This window comes from Chiloscyllium plagiosum, unplaced genomic scaffold (assembly GCF_037043375.1).
Source record: "Chiloscyllium plagiosum isolate Xiang-an unplaced genomic scaffold, Cpla_swu_hap1 HiC_scaffold_35, whole genome shotgun sequence".
Classification (NCBI taxonomy): domain Eukaryota; kingdom Metazoa; phylum Chordata; class Chondrichthyes; order Orectolobiformes; family Hemiscylliidae; genus Chiloscyllium; species Chiloscyllium plagiosum.
Genome location: NW_028270173.1, coordinates 4,668,935 through 4,685,024, shown reverse-complemented (window position 1 = coordinate 4,685,024; position 16,090 = coordinate 4,668,935). Strand labels below are relative to the sequence as shown.

The following is a 16,090-nucleotide window of genomic DNA, read 5'->3' as shown; positions in this document are numbered from 1 at the left end:
TGGACGGTGGGTGGAGAGAGTGCAATAGGCGGACGGGGGGTGGAGAGAGAGCAATAGGTGGACGGGGGGTGGAGAGAGTGCAATAGGTGGACGGGGGGTGGGGAGAGTGCAATAGGTGGACGGGGGGTGGAGAGAGTGCAATAGGTGGACGGGGGGGTGGAGACAGAGCAATAGGTGGACGGTGGGTGGAGAGAGAGCAATAGGTGGACGGGGGGTGGAGACAGAGCAATAGGTGGACGGGGGGGTGGGGAGAGTGCAATAGGTGGACGGGGGGGTGGAGTGTGAGCAATAGGTGGACGGGGGGTGGAGAGAGAGCAATAGGTGGACGGGGGGTGGAGAGAGTGCAATAGGTGGACGGGGGGTGGAGAGAGAGCAATAGGTGGACGGGGGGTGGAGAGAGAGCAATAGGTGGACGGGGGGTGGGGAGAGTGCAATAGGTGGACGGGGGGTGGAGAGAGAGCAATAGGTGGGCGGGGGGGGGTGGGGAGAGAGCAATAGGTGGACGGGGGGGTGGAGAGTGAGCAATAGTTGGACTGGGGGTGGGGAGAGTGCAATAGGTGGACGGGGGGTGGGGAGAGTGCAATAGGTGGACGGGGGGTGGGGAGAGAGCAATAGGTGGGCGGGGGGGGTGGGGAGAGAGCAATAGGTGGACGGGGGGTGGAGAGAGAGCAATAGGTGGACGGGGGGTGGAGACAGAGCAATAGGTGGACGGGGGGGTGGGGAGAGTGCAATAGGTGGACGGGGGGGTGGAGTGTGAGCAATAGGTGGACGGGGGGGGTGGGGAGAGTGCAATAGGTGGACGGGGGGGGGGTGGAGAGGGAGCAATAGGTGGACGGGGGGTGGGGAGAGAGAGCAATAGGTGGACGGGGGGGGTGGAGAGAGAGCAATAGGTGGACGGGGGGTGGGGAGAGAGAGCAATAGGTGGACGGGGGGTGGGGAGAGAGAGCAATAGGTGGGCGGGGGGTGGAGAGAGAGCAATAGGTGGACGGGGGGGGGGGTGGAGAGAGTGCAATAGGTGGGCGGGGGGGGGTGGAGAGAGTGCAATAGGTGGGCGGGGGGGGGGTGGAGAGAGAGCAATAGGTGGACGGGGGGTGGGGAGAGAGAGCAATAGGTGGGCGGGGGGTGGAGAGAGAGCAATAGGTGGACGGGGGGGGGGGGTGGAGAGAGTGCAATAGGTGGACGGGGGGTGGGGAGAGAGAGCAGTAGGTGGACGGGGGGTGGGGAGAGAGAGCAATAGGTGGACGGGGGGGGGTGGAGAGAGTGCAATAGGTGGACGGGGGGTGGGGAGAGAGAGCAATAGGTGGACGGGGGGTGGGGAGAGAGAGCAATAGGTGGACGGGGGGGGGGGTGGAGAGAGAGCAATAGGTGGACGGGGGGTGGGGAGAGAGAGCAATAGGTGGACTGGGGGGGTGGAGAGAGAGCAATAGGTGGACGGGGGGTGGAGAGAGTGCAATAGGTGGACGGGGGGGTGGAGAGAGAGCAATAGGTGGACGGGGGGGTGGAGAGAGTGCAATAGGTGGACGGGGGGGTGGGGAAAGAGCAATAGGTGGACGGGGGGGTGGAGAGAGTGCAATAGGTGGGCGGGTGGTGGAGAGAGAGCAATAGGTGGGCGGGTGGTGGAGAGAGAGCAATAGGTGGACGGGGGGTGGAGAGAGAGCAATAGGTGGGCGGGGGGTGGAGAGAGAGCAATAGGTGGACGGGGGGGTGGAGAGAGAGCAATAGGTGGACGGGGGGTGGAGAGAGAGCAATAGGTGGACTGGGGGTGGGGAGAGTGCAATAGGTGGACGGGGGGTGGGGAGAGAGAGCAATAGGTGGACGGGGGGGGGTGGAGAGAGAGCAATAGGTGGACGGGGGGTGGAGAGAGAGCAATAGGTGGACGGGGGGTGGAGAGAGAGCAATAGGTGGGCGGGGGGGTGGGGAGAGTGCAATAGGTGGACGGGGGGGGTGGGGAGAGAGCAATAGGTGGACCATGGGGGGGTGGAGAGAGCAATAGGTGGACGGGGGGTGGAGAGAGAGCAATAGGTGGACGGGGGGTGGAGAGAGAGCAATAGGTGGACGGGGGGTGGAGAGAGCAATAGGTGGACGGGGGGGGGTGGAGAGAGCAATAGGTGGACGGGGGGGTGGAGAGAGAGCAATAGGTGGACGGGGGGGTGGAGAGAGCAATAGGTGGACGGGGGGTGGAGAGAGCAATAGGTGGACGGGGGGGGTGGAGAGAGCAATAGGTGGGCGGGTGGTGGAGAGAGAGCAATAGGTGGACGGGGGGTGGAGAGAGAGCAATAGGTGGGCGGGGGGTGGAGAGAGAGCAATAGGTGGACGGGGGTGGAGAGAGAGCAATAGGTGGACGGGGGGTGGAGACAGAGCAATAGGTGGACGGGGGGTGGAGAGAGAGCAATAGGTGGGCGGGGGGTGGAGAGAGAGCAATAGGTGGACGGGGGTGGAGAGAGAGCAATAGGTGGACGGGGGGTGGAGACAGAGCAATAGGTGGACGGGGGGTGGGGAGAGTGCAATAGGTGGGCGGGGGGTGGGGAGAGTGCAATAGGTGGACGGGGGGTGGGGAGAGAGCAATAGGTGGACGGGGGGTGGGGAGAGAGAGCAATAGGTGGACGGGGGGGTGGAGAGAGTGCAATAGGTGGACGGGGGGGTGGAGAGAGAGCAATAGGTGGACGGGGGGGTGGAGAGAGAGCAATAGGTGGGCGGGGGGTGGAGAGAGAGCAATAGGTGGACGGGGGGGTGGAGAGAGAGCAATAGGTGGACGGGGGGTGGAGACAGAGCAATAGGTGGGCGGGGGGTGGAGAGAGAGCAATAGGTGGACGGGGGGTGGGTGGAGAGAGAGCAATAGGTGGACGGGGGGTGGAGAGAGAGCAATAGGTGGGCGGGGGGTGGAGAGAGAGCAATAGGTGGGCGGGGGGTGGAGAGAGAGCAATAGGTGGACGGGGGGGGTGGAGAGAGCAATAGGTGGACGGGGGGTGGAGACAGAGCAATAGGTGGGCGGGGGGGGGTGGAGAGAGAGCAATAGGTGGACGGGGGGTGGAGAGAGAGCAATAGGTGGACGGGGGGTGGAGAGAGAGCAATAGGTGGGCGGGGGGTGGAGAGAGAGCAATAGGTGGACGGAGGGGTGGAGAGAGTGCAATAGGTGGACGGGGGGGTGGAGAGAGCAATAGGTGGACGGGGGGTGGGGACAGAGCAATATGTGGACGGGGGCTGGAGAGAGAGCAATAGGTGGGCGGGGGGTGGAGAGAGAGCAATAGGTGGACGGGGGGTGGAGAGAGAGCAATAGGTGGACGGGGGGTGGAGACAGAGCAATAGGTGGGCGGGGGGGGTGGGGAGAGAGCAATAGGTGGACGGGGGGGTGGGGAGAGTGCAATAGGTGGACGGGGGGGTGGAGTGTGAGCAATAGGTGGACGGGGGGGTGGGGAGAGTGCAATAGGTGGACGGGGGGGGTGGAGAGAGAGCAATAGGTGGACGGGGGGTGGGGAGAGAGAGCAATAGGTGGACGGGGGGGGGTGGAGAGAGAGCAATAGGTGGACGGGGGGTGGGGAGAGAGAGCAATAGGTGGACGGGGGGGGGTGGAGAGAGAGCAATAGGTGGGCGGGGGGGTGGAGAGAGTGCAATAGGTGGACGGGGGGGGGGTGGAGAGAGAGCAATAGGTGGACGGGGGGTGGGGAGAGAGAGCAATAGGTGGACGGGGGGGGGTGGAGAGAGAGCAATAGGTGGACGGGGGGGTGGAGAGAGTGCAATAGGTGGACGGGGGGGTGGAGAGAGAGCAATAGGTGGAGGGGGGGTTGGAGAGAGAGCAATAGGTGGACGGGGGGTGTGGAGAGAGAGCAATAGGTGGACGGGGGGTGGAGAGAGAGCAATAGGTGGACGGGGGGTGGAGAGAGCAATAGGTGGACGGGGGGGGTGGAGAGAGCAATAGGTGGACGGGGGGGTGGAGAGAGAGCAATAGGTGGACGGGGGGGTGGAGAGAGCAATAGGTGGACGGGGGGTGGAGAGAGCAATAGGTGGACGGGGGGTGTGGAGAGAGAGCAATAGGTGGACGGGGGGTGGAGAGAGAGCAATAGGTGGACGGGGGGTGGAGAGAGAGCAATAGGTGGACGGGGGGTGGAGAGAGAGCAATAGGTGGACGGGGGGTGGAGAGAGAGCAATAGGTGGACGGGGGGGTGGAGAGAGAGCAATAGGTGGACGGGGGGTGGAGAGAGCAATAGGTGGACGGGGGGTGTGGAGAGAGAGCAATAGGTGGACGGGTGGTGGAGAGAGAGCAATAGGTGGACGGGGGGTGGAGAGAGAGCAATAGGTGGACGGGGGGTGGAGAGAGAGCAATAGGTGGACGGGGGGTGGAGAGAGAGCAATAGGTGGACGGGGGGTGGAGAGAGAGCAATAGGTGGACGGGGGGTGGAGAGAGCAATAGGTGGACGGGGGGGGTGGAGAGAGCAATAGGTGGACGGGGGGGTGGAGAGAGAGCAATAGGTGGACGGGGGGTGTGGAGAGAGAGCAATAGGTGGACGGGGGGTGGAGAGAGAGCAATAGGTGGACGGGGGGTGTGGAGAGAGAGCAATAGGTGGACGGGGGGTGGAGAGAGAGCAATAGGTGGACGGGGGGTGGAGAGAGAGCAATAGGTGGACGGGGGGTGGAGAGAGAGCAATAGGTGGACGGGGGGTGGAGAGAGCAATAGGTGGACGGGGGGGTGGAGAGAGCAATAGGTGGACGGGGGGGTGGAGAGAGAGCAATAGGTGGACGGGGGGTGTGGAGAGAGAGCAATAGGTGGACGGGGGGTGGAGAGAGAGCAATAGGTGGACGGGGGGTGGAGAGAGCAATAGGTGGACGGGGGGGGTGGAGAGAGCAATAGGTGGACGGGGGGGTGGAGAGAGAGCAATAGGTGGACGGGGGGGTGGAGAGAGCAATAGGTGGGCGGGTGGTGGAGAGAGAGCAATAGGTGGACGGGGGGTGGAGAGAGAGCAATAGGTGGGCGGGGGGTGGAGAGAGAGCAATAGGTGGACGGGGGTGGAGAGAGAGCAATAGGTGGACGGGGGGTGGAGACAGAGCAATAGGTGGACGGGGGGTGGGGAGAGTGCAATAGGTGGGCGGGGGGTGGGGAGAGTGCAATAGGTGGACGGGGGGTGGGGAGAGAGCAATAGGTGGACGGGGGGTGGGGAGAGAGAGCAATAGGTGGACGGGGGGGTGGAGAGAGTGCAATAGGTGGACGGGGGGTGGAGAGAGAGCAATAGGTGGACGGGGGGGTGGAGAGAGAGCAATAGGTGGGCGGGGGGTGGAGAGAGAGCAATAGGTGGACGGGGGGGTGGAGAGAGAGCAATAGGTGGACGGGGGGTGGAGAGAGAGCAATAGGTGGGCGGGGGGTGGAGAGAGAGCAATAGGTGGACGGAGGGGTGGAGAGAGTGCAATAGGTGGACGGGGGGGTGGAGAGAGCAATAGGTGGACGGGGGGTGGGGACAGAGCAATATGTGGACGGGGGCTGGAGAGAGAGCAATAGGTGGGCGGGGGGTGGAGAGAGAGCAATAGGTGGACGGGGGGTGGAGAGAGAGCAATAGGTGGACGGGGGGTGGAGACAGAGCAATAGGTGGGCGGGGGGGGTGGGGAGAGAGCAATAGGTGGACGGGGGGGTGGGGAGAGTGCAATAGGTGGACGGGGGGGTGGAGTGTGAGCAATAGGTGGACGGTGGGGTGGGGAGAGTGCAATAGGTGGACGGGGGGGTGGAGTGTGAGCAATAGGTGGACGGGGGGGTGGGGAGAGTGCAATAGGTGGACGGGGGGGGTGGAGAGAGAGCAATAGGTGGACGGGGGGTGGGGAGAGAGAGCAATAGGTGGACGGGGGGGGTGGAGAGAGAGCAATAGGTGGACGGGGGGTGGGGAGAGAGAGCAATAGGTGGACGGGGGGGGGTGGAGAGAGAGCAATAGGTGGGCGGGGGGGTGGAGAGAGTGCAATAGGTGGACGGGGGGGGGGTGGAGAGAGAGAGCAATAGGTGGACGGGGGGGTGGAGAGAGTGCAATAGGTGGACGGGGGGGTGGAGAGAGAGCAATAGGTGGAGGGGGGGTTGGAGAGAGAGCAATAGGTGGAGGGGGGGTGGAGAGAGAGCAATAGGTGGACGGGGGGTGTGGAGAGAGAGCAATAGGTGGACGGGGGGTGGAGAGAGAGCAATAGGTGGACGGGGGGTGGAGAGAGCAATAGGTGGACGGGGGGGGTGGAGAGAGCAATAGGTGGACGAAGGGGTGGAGAGAGAGCAATAGGTGGACGGGGGGGTGGAGAGAGCAATAGGTGGACGGGGGGTGGAGAGAGCAATAGGTGGACGGGGGGTGTGGAGAGAGAGCAATAGGTGGACGGGGGGTGGAGAGAGAGCAATAGGTGGACGGGGGGTGGAGAGAGAGCAATAGGTGGACGGGGGGTGGAGAGAGAGCAATAGGTGGACGGGGGGTGGAGAGAGCAATAGGTGGACGGGGGGGGTGGAGAGAGCAATAGGTGGACGGGGGGGTGGAGAGAGAGCAATAGGTGGACGGGGGGTGTGGAGAGAGAGCAATAGGTGGACGGGGGGTGGAGAGAGAGCAATAGGTGGACGGGGGGTGGAGAGAGCAATAGGTGGACGGGGGGGGTGGAGAGAGCAATAGGTGGACGGGGGGTGGGGAGAGAGCAATAGGTGGACGGGGGGTGGAGAGAGAGCAATAGGTGGACGGGGGGGTGGAGAGAGCAATAGGTGGGCGGGTGGTGGAGAGAGAGCAATAGGTGGACGGGGGGTGGAGAGAGAGCAATAGGTGGGCGGGGGGTGGAGAGAGAGCAATAGGTGGACGGGGGTGGAGAGAGAGCAATAGGTGGGCGGGGGGGTGGAGAGAGAGCAATAGGTGGACGGGGGGTGGAGACAGAGCAATAGGTGGACGGGGGGTGGGGAGAGTGCAATAGGTGGGCGGGGGGTGGGGAGAGTGCAATAGGTGGACGGGGGGTGGGGAGAGAGCAATAGGTGGACGGGGGGTGGGGAGAGAGAGCAATAGGTGGACGGGGGGGTGGAGAGAGTGCAATAGGTGGACGGGGGGGTGGAGAGAGAGCAATAGGTGGACGGGGGGGTGGAGAGAGAGCAATAGGTGGGCGGGGGGTGGAGAGAGAGCAATAGGTGGACGGGGGGGTGGAGAGAGAGCAATAGGTGGACGGGGGGTGGAGAGAGAGCAATAGGTGGGCGGGGGGTGGAGAGAGAGCAATAGGTGGACGGAGGGGTGGAGAGAGTGCAATAGGTGGACGGGGGGGTGGAGAGAGCAATAGGTGGACGGGGGGTGGGGACAGAGCAATATGTGGACGGGGGGTGGAGAGAGAGCAATAGGTGGGCGGGGGGTGGAGAGAGAGCAATAGGTGGACGGGGGGTGGAGAGAGAGCAATAGGTGGACGGGGGGTGGAGACAGAGCAATAGGTGGGCGGGGGGGGTGGGGAGAGAGCAATAGGTGGACGGGGGGGTGGGGAGAGTGCAATAGGTGGACGGGGGGGTGGAGTGTGAGCAATAGGTGGACGGGGGGGTGGGGAGAGTGCAATAGGTGGACGGGGGGGTGGAGTGTGAGCAATAGGTGGACGGGGGGGTGGGGAGAGTGCAATAGGTGGACGGGGGGGGTGGAGAGAGAGCAATAGGTGGACGGGGGGTGGGGAGAGAGAGCAATAGGTGGACGGGGGGGGGTGGTGAGAGAGCAATAGGTGGACGGGGGGTGGGGAGAGAGAGCAATAGGTGGACGGGGGTGGGTGGAGAGAGAGCAATAGGTGGGCGGGGGGGTGGAGAGAGTGCAATAGGTGGACGGGGGGGGGGTGGAGAGAGAGCAATAGGTGGACGGGGGGTGGGGAGAGAGAGCAATAGGTGGACGGGGGGGTGGAGAGAGTGCAATAGGTGGACGGGGGGGTGGAGAGAGAGCAATAGGTGGAGGGGGGGTTGGAGAGAGAGCAATAGGTGGAGGGGGGGTGGAGAGAGAGCAATAGGTGGACGGGGGGTGTGGAGAGAGAGCAATAGGTGGACGGGGGGGGTGGAGAGAGAGCAATAGGTGGGCGGGGGGGTGCAGAGAGTTCAATAGGTGGACGGGGGGGGGTGGAGAGAGAGCAATAGGTGGACGGGGGGTGGGGAGAGAGAGCAATAGGTGGACGGGGGGGTGGAGAGAGTGCAATAGGTGGACGGGGGGGTGGAGAGAGAGCAATAGGTGGACGGGGGGGTGGAGAGAGTGCAATAGGTGGACGGGGGGGGTGGGGAGAGAGCAATAGGTGGACGGGGGGGTGGAGAGAGAGCAATAGGTGGAGGGGGCGGTGGGTAGAGTGCAATAGGTGGAGGGGGGGTGGAGAGAGAGCAATAGGTGGACGGGGGGGGGTGGAGAGAGAGCAATAGGTGGACTGGGGGTGGAGAGAGAGCAATAGGTGGAGGGGGGGGTGGGGAGAGAGCAATAGGTGGACGGGGGGGTGGGGACAGAGCAATAGGTGGAGGGGGGGTGGAAATAGAGCAATAGGTGGACGGGGGGGTGGAGAGAGAGCAATAGGTGGGTGGGGGGTGGAGAGAGAGCAATAGGTGGACGGGGGGTGGAGAGAGAGCAATAGGTGGACGGGGGGGTGGAGAGAGTGCAATAGGTGGACGGGGGGGTGGAGAGAGCAATAGGTGGACGGGGGGTGGAGAGAGAGCAATAGGTGGACGGGGGGTGGAGAGAGAGCAATAGGTGGACGGGGGGTGGGGAGAGAGCAATAGGTGGACGGGGGGTGGAGAGAGAGCAATAGGTGGGCGGGGGGTGGAGAGAGAGCAATAGGTGGACGGGGGGGTGGAGAGAGTGCAATAGGTGGACGGGGGGGTGGAGAGAGCAATAGGTGGACGGGGGGTGGGGACAGAGCAATAGGTGGACGGGGGGTGGAGAGAGAGCAATAGGTGGGCGGGGGGTGGAGAGAGAGCAATAGGTGGACGGGGGGTGGAGAGAGAGCAATAGGTGGGTGGGGGGTGGAGAGAGAGCAATAGGTGGACGGGGGGTGGAGAGAGAGCAATAGGTGGACGGGGGGGTGGAGAGAGAGCAATAGGTGGGCGGGGGGGTGGAGAGAGAGCAATAGGTGGGCGGGGGGGTGGAGAGAGAGCAATAGGTGGGCGGGGGGGGTGCAGAGAGAGCAATAGGTGGGCGGGGGGGTGGAGAGAGAGCAATAGGTGGGTGGGGGGTGGGGAGAGAGAGCAATAGGTGGGCGGGGGGGGTTGGAGTGAGTGCAATAGGTGGGCGGGGGGTGGAGAGAGAGCAATAGGTGGACGGGGGGTGGGGAGAGAGCAATAGGTGGACGGGGGGTGGAGAGAGAGCAATAGGTGGACGGGGGGTGGGGAGAGAGCAATAGGTGGACGGGGGGGGTGGAGTGAGTGCAATAGGTGGACGGGGGGGTGGAGAGAGCAATAGGTGGATGAGGGGTGGGGAGAGTGCAATAGGTGGACGGGGGGGGGTGGAGAGAGCAATAGGTGGATGAGGGGTGGGGAGAGTGCAATGCGTGGATGAGGGGTGGGGAGAGAGCAATAGGTGGATGAGGGGTGGGGAGAGTGCAATAGGTGGACGGGGGGGGTGGAGAGAGCAATAGGTGGATGAGGGGTGGGGAGAGTGCAATAGGTGGATGAGGGGTGGGGAGAGTGCAATGCGTGGATGAGGGGTGGGGAGAGTGCAATGCGTGGATGAAGCCGCTGAAGCAAGGTGCCAACTTGAAGACATGTCCTCCTACCGCCACCTCAACCATGACCTCACCTCCAATCACCAAACCATCATCTCCTAGTCCATACAGAACCTCATCGCCCCAGGGGTCTCCCACTCACAGCTTCCAACCTCATAGTTCAGGAACCCTGCACCGTCTGGTTCTCCATAAGCCTGACTACTCCAGCCAACCTATCATCTCAGCCTGCTCCGGCCCCACTGAACTCATCTCCACATATCTCAATACTGTCCTACTTCCCCCGCCCCCCCCCCACTCCGGTCCGGAACTCCCCACATACATTCGGGACACTACCCATACCCTCTACCTCCTCGAAGACTTCAGTTTCCCTGGCCCCAATGCCTCAACTTTACCACAGACATCCAGTCCAAATACACCTCCACCCGCCATGACCAGAGCCTCCAAGCCCTCCGTTTCTTCCTCTCCCGACATCGCCAACAGTACCCTTCCACTGACATTCTAATTCGTTTGGCTGAACTGGTCCTCACCCTCAACAATTTCTCCTTAAAAACCTCCCACCTCCTCCAGATGGAAGGGGAAGCCATGGGAACCCGCATGGGCCCCAGCTATGTCTGTCTCTTTGTCGGCTATGTAGAACAGTCTATCTTCCATAGTTACACCGACACCACTCCCCACCTTTTTCTCCACTACACTGTTGACTGCATTGGCGCCACCTCGTGCTCCTGTGAAGAGGTTGAACAGTTCATCAACTTCACCAACACATTCCACCCGACCTTAAATTCAACTGCACCATCTCTGACACCTCCCTCCCTTTCTTCGGCCTCTCCATCTCCATTAATGGTGACTGACTCAACACTGACATTGTCTACAGACCCACCGACTCCCACAGCTACCTGGATTACACCTCTTCCCACCCTACCTCCTGCAAAAATGCTATCCCATATTCCCAATTCCTCCGCCTCTGCCGTATCTGCTCCCAGGAGGACCAGTTCCAACACAGAACACACCAGATAGCCTCCTTCTTCAAAGACCGCACTTGCCCCTCCCACATGGTTGAAGATGTCCTCCAATGCATCTCCTCCGCGTCCTGCACCGCCATCCTCAAACCCCACTCCTCCAACCACAACAAGGACAGAACCTCTCTGGTCCTCACCTTCCACCCCACCAATCTCCATATAAATCACATCACCCTCCGCCATTTCCACCACATACAAATGGACCCCACCACGAGAAATATATTTCCCTCCCCACCCCTAACCACATTCCATAAAGACCATTCCCTCCTTGACTACCTCGTCAGGTCCACGGCCCCCAACAACCCACCCTCCCCTCCCGGCACCCTTCCCTGCCACCACAGGAATTGCAAAACCTGCAGCCACACTACCCCCTTCACCTCCATCCAAGGCCCCAAACGAGCCTTCCACATCCAAAGTTTCATCTGCACATCCACACATCATTTACTGTATCCACTGCTCCTGATGTGGTCTCCTTTACATTGGGGAGACAGGATGCCTACTCGCAGAGCAATTCAGAGAACATCTCCAGGACATCCACACCAACCAACCCACCCAATGCCCTGTGGCCGAACACTTCAACTCCCTCTACCACTCCGCCAAGGACATGCAAGTCCTGAGTGTCTTCCATCGCCACTCCCTCACCACCCAACACCTGGAGGAAGAATGCCTCATCTTCTGCCTCAGGACACTCCAACCCCATGGGATCAGTGTGAATTTCACCAGTTTCCTCATTTCCCCTCCTTCCATCTTATTCCAGTTCTAACCTTCCAGCTCAACACCGCCCTCATGACCTGTTCCACCTGTCCATCTTCCTTCCCACCTACCCGCTCCACCTTTCCCTCTAACGTATCACCTTTATCCCTACCTCCATACACCTACTGTACTTTCAGCTACCTTCCCCAGGCCCCACCTCTCTCCCATTTATCTCTCCACCCTCGAGGCTCCCAGCCTCATTTCTGATGAAGGACTTTTGCCCGAAATATTGATTTTCCTGCTCCTTGGATGCTGCCTGATCTGCTGTGTTTTTCCAGCACCACACTCTCAACTCATTTTTAGGTATACCTTGTGTTGGCATGCCCTCCTGCACTCTTCATTGATCCCTTTGCTGACAGCAATTGAACAGTGAGGGATATGCTGGGCCATGTGATTACAAACTGGTTTAATACAAGTCTGCCGCTGATGGCCCATAGCATCACACGGATGCCCAGTTTTATGCGGCTAGATCTGTTTAAAATCCATCCCATTTAGCACAGCGGTACTGCCACATAACATGGCTTTTTGTAAAGGCATGGGATGGGGATGGCCTCAATACAGTTAATAGGATGTTCTCCAGCTTGAAAACAGCAACAGGGACACGCTGCTAATAAATCAAGTGTCAAAAATGGAATCACCCAAACTCCAATTTTACAAACTTAAAATAAAAACATAGACTTATTAGTGAGTAGGGATGTCTTTTGGAGTGGGGATGAGTGTTGGGGATTTCATCACATATCAACCTTTGTCTGCAGCTGACAGGGAACAGGGAGCTCACCTGTAGCACTGGGTCCCCAATCAGCTACCAGGATGCAGTCTCCCAGCCACTTCATCTGAGTTCCTGCAGCAACCTGGAGATTGACGAGACACTTCCGCTGGTCTCTGTCTATGCTCTCAAGTAGCCATTAATAGTCATAGCCTGTCTACACCCTCCAAAACTATGGTGCAGGGATATGGCACACCTGCCAGCTGTAGTTGTTTTAGTGTGTGCCCAACTCTGTCTCTGCTTAAATGGGACTAAACATTTACCCCAACAGAGTCAACTCACATGTTGAGTCTTTACAGCCTTTTTTTTGTTTTTATTTCAGATTTAACAGTCCATTTTGTAAACTCTTGTGTGCAATTTGCTTGTTTGCAGAAGAACACTAAGCCTGTTCAAAGATAATTTGCTGACTGTGTAGTATTTTGTGACAATTTGCTATGTAAATGCCACTCCTTTTGCTTAAATGAAGATGACCAGATGCTCAAAGATGTCAACAAACGAGAAAAAGGAAGTACTTAATTTTTTTAAAAAGTGCAAATACCGGTCATTGAAGTCATAGTAAAGGTGCAGTGCAAAATTAGACAAAGTAGGGGCCCTACAGTATTACTGTAAAAATGACAAAAAAGTAATTGAAACTGTTCAGAAGGGAAAAGCTGCGATTGTGAGGACAGACTTAAGAGGTGGGGCTCTCCCCACGGTAGCAAAGGAAATTTAAAAGAAGTTTTAAAATTATAGTACATTTTGATGCACTTTCCTAGTATATTCTGCATCTCATTGTGGAGTCAGTGATAAGAGATTCTTCAAATTAAAATTGTCATTAAGGATGCATGGACTTGATGGGCCAAATGGCCTCCTCCTCTGCTGCAAATTACTATGTCTATAATAATGGACCAAGTAGGAAAATAGTAATAGTGGACGTAGCATTGAACTTTGTCAAAGGGAATAGTTTTAAGAGATAGCAGGGAAAAATTTGGAACAGTGAATACAGAGCAAAGGACAGAAAACATTGTTCTGCATATCTGTAACAAATGGGAGATTTTTGTGTAGTAGTTTTAAATAGTTCTAAAGCAACAGCTAGACAAAGAAAACTTTCAGGATAAAAGAGAAAGAGAAATAAAATGCAAAGTGATATGATGAAAATTATTTTCACACAATGAATGGTTAAGTTCTTGAATGCATTGCCTGAGCGTTTGATCGAGGTATTCAAATGGCGATTAAATGGCTATTAGAAAGGGAATAATGTCCAAGGTTATGGGGAGAGGGCAGGACAATGGCATTAGTTGGGATGCTCATCTGGACAGCTGGTACAGACACAATGGGCCAAATGACTTCTTTCTGCACTGTAACAATTCTGTGGAATTAACTTTGTTAAAAATCACACAACACCGGGTTATAGTCCAACAGGTTTGTTTGGAAGGACTAGCTTTCAGAGCACTGCTCCTTCATCAGGTGGTTAGGAGCAGTGCTCCAAAAGCTAGTGCTTCCAAATAAACCTGTTGGACTATAACCTGGTGTTGTGTGATTTTTAACTTTGTCCACCCCAGTCCATCACCGGATCTCCAAGTTATGGAATTAACTGTTTACTTCATTGAATTAATAAACACAATTCTGCCACACTAATGAAAGGAATATTAAGAAAAAGGTTCAATAATGACAACAACAGTATCTTCCTAAAATGAACAAATCCATTTAGTATCACACTCAACCACCATTATTGGGTCAATTCTGAAGCAGGGAAGGATAAATACAAAGTATCTCAGTGTGGCAATGGCAGTGGCCTGGGGTAGATCTAATTGTGTGAGAAATAGAATTTTAAAAGACGGTGAAAGACAGCAGTTATGAATCTGCTTTCACTTCCTTCTATTGAACAGTAATTTTCTGCCTTCATTTTAATGCACCAAATCTGTAAAGTCTTCTAAAGTTTTTCACTTCAAATCAGTAAAGGGTAACATCGATACTTTCAATACTTACTGTAGCCAAAGACAAGTAGGCATAACACAAATGGTGAAGCAACAGCACCAAATAACTTATGTATCAAGGGCCACTCAGAAGCACATCCTTCCTCTAAAGACAATAAAAACATATTAGAATTTGTATTTTCACTACAGAAATAGTGGCCTGAAAAAACTATGAAGAAAATCAAGATGCAACCAAAGTTTGTTTCAGTGAAATAGTAGGTATCGTCAACACTACGTGTTGTTAACAAGGAAGGCTACAGTTAGGTTAGGAGTTGTAGTTTCTATATTACAACAATCACTATTTCCTGCCTAATTATAGCATGGGCTGTGACTTGTGCCAACAGAACCATTTTTGTTCAATTGCATTTAAATAATTTAGGCATTCTTCTGTCATCCAACTTGGTGGCACAGAATTACTAGAATAAGGAGTAGGAACCATTAAAGTTTTGGGCCCTTTTGTTTATGGTATAGAGCTCCCACAATTTTCTAAGTTTTCACTCAATGCCAGCAGGATGGCATCCTCGAACATGGAATCAAAGAAACTAACGAGATCCAGGTGGCAGGAAAACTCCTAACCCAAACTAGACCAAGTAGTACTCACTCAGACTCCCCGAGGAGATTTTAAACTCTGATCCCAAACCAGACCAGATGGCACTCAGTCTCCTCAAAGAAATGGAAATCTCTGATTCCTAACAAGGGTTTTTGTGGTGCTGTGTAGTATCCCTACCTCTGAACTATAATGCTCAGATTCAAATCACATCTGCTCCAGAGCTGTGTAATAACATTTCCGAACAGATTGATAGAAAATACCTGCTCTTACCACTTCCAGCTCAATTTTGATTTGGCCCCCTCCTTCTTTCTGTATCTCTCCCTCACCTTTGATGTCATTGCACTGCCCATAACAGGCTCTGCACATAAATTAATTAATTGTAAAACATGGTTGATTGACTCATGATGGGAGAAAGTGAGGACTGCAGATGCTGGAGATCAGAGCTTAAAAATGTGTTGCTGGAAAAGCGCAGCAGGTCAGGCAGCATCCAAGGAGAAGGAGAATCGACGTTTCGGGCATAAGCCCTTCTTCAGGAATGAGGAGGGTGTGCCAAGCAGGCTAAGATAAAAGGTAGGGAGGAGGGACTTGGGGGAGGGGCGTTGGGAGTGCGATAGGTGGAAGGAGGTTAAGGTGAGGGTGATAGGCCGGAGAGGGGGTGGGGGCGGAGAGGTCGGGAAGAAGATTGCAGGTCAAGAAGGTGGTGCTGAGTCTGAGGGCTGGGACTGAGAAAAGGTGGGGGGAGGGGAAATGAGGAAGCTGGAGAAATCCGCATTCATCCCTTGTGGCTGGAGGGTTCCTAGGCGGAAGATGAGGCGCTCTTCCTCCAGGCATCGTGTTGCCATGGTCTGGCGATGGAGGTGACCAAGGACCTGCATATCCTTGACGGAGTGGGAGGGGGAGTTAAAGTGTTCAGCCACGGGGCGGTTGGGTTGGTTGTGTGGGTGTCCCAGAGGTGTTCTCTGAAACGTTCCGCAAGTAGGCGGCCTGTCTCCCCAATATATAGGAGGCCACATCGGGTGCAGCGGATGCAATAAATGATGTGTGTGGAGGTGCAGGTGAATTTCTGATGGATACTGAAGGATCCCTTGGGGCCTTGGAGGGAAGTGAGGGGGGAGGTGTGGGCGCAAGTTTTGCATTTTTTGCGGGGTTGCAGGGGAAGGTGCCGGGAGTGGAGGTTGGGTTGGTGGGGCGGTGTGGATCTGACAAGGGAGTTGCGGAGGGAGTGGTCTTTCCGGAACGCTGATAGGGTTGGGGAGGAAAATATATCCTTGGTGGTGGGGTCCGTTTGGAGGTGGCGGAAATGACGAAGGATGATCCGATGTATCTGGAGGTTGGTGGGGTGGTAGGTGAGGACTAGTGGGGTTCTGTCCTGGTGGCGATTAGAGGGGTGGGGTTCAAGGGCGGA

General features: G+C 56.8%; 1 protein-coding gene across 1 annotated transcript in view; it reads right to left on the bottom strand.

Moving 5' to 3' along the window:
* The window catches only part of LOC122541397 (uncharacterized), a 61,134-nt gene that overhangs the window by 23,190 nt on the left and 21,854 nt on the right, over nt 1-16,090 (bottom strand). Inside the window, exon 8 of the mRNA XM_087979792.1 lies at nt 14,149-14,241. Coding sequence (XP_087835918.1) covers nt 14,149-14,241 — 93 coding nt within the window. The remainder of the gene's footprint in view (nt 1-14,148; nt 14,242-16,090) is intronic.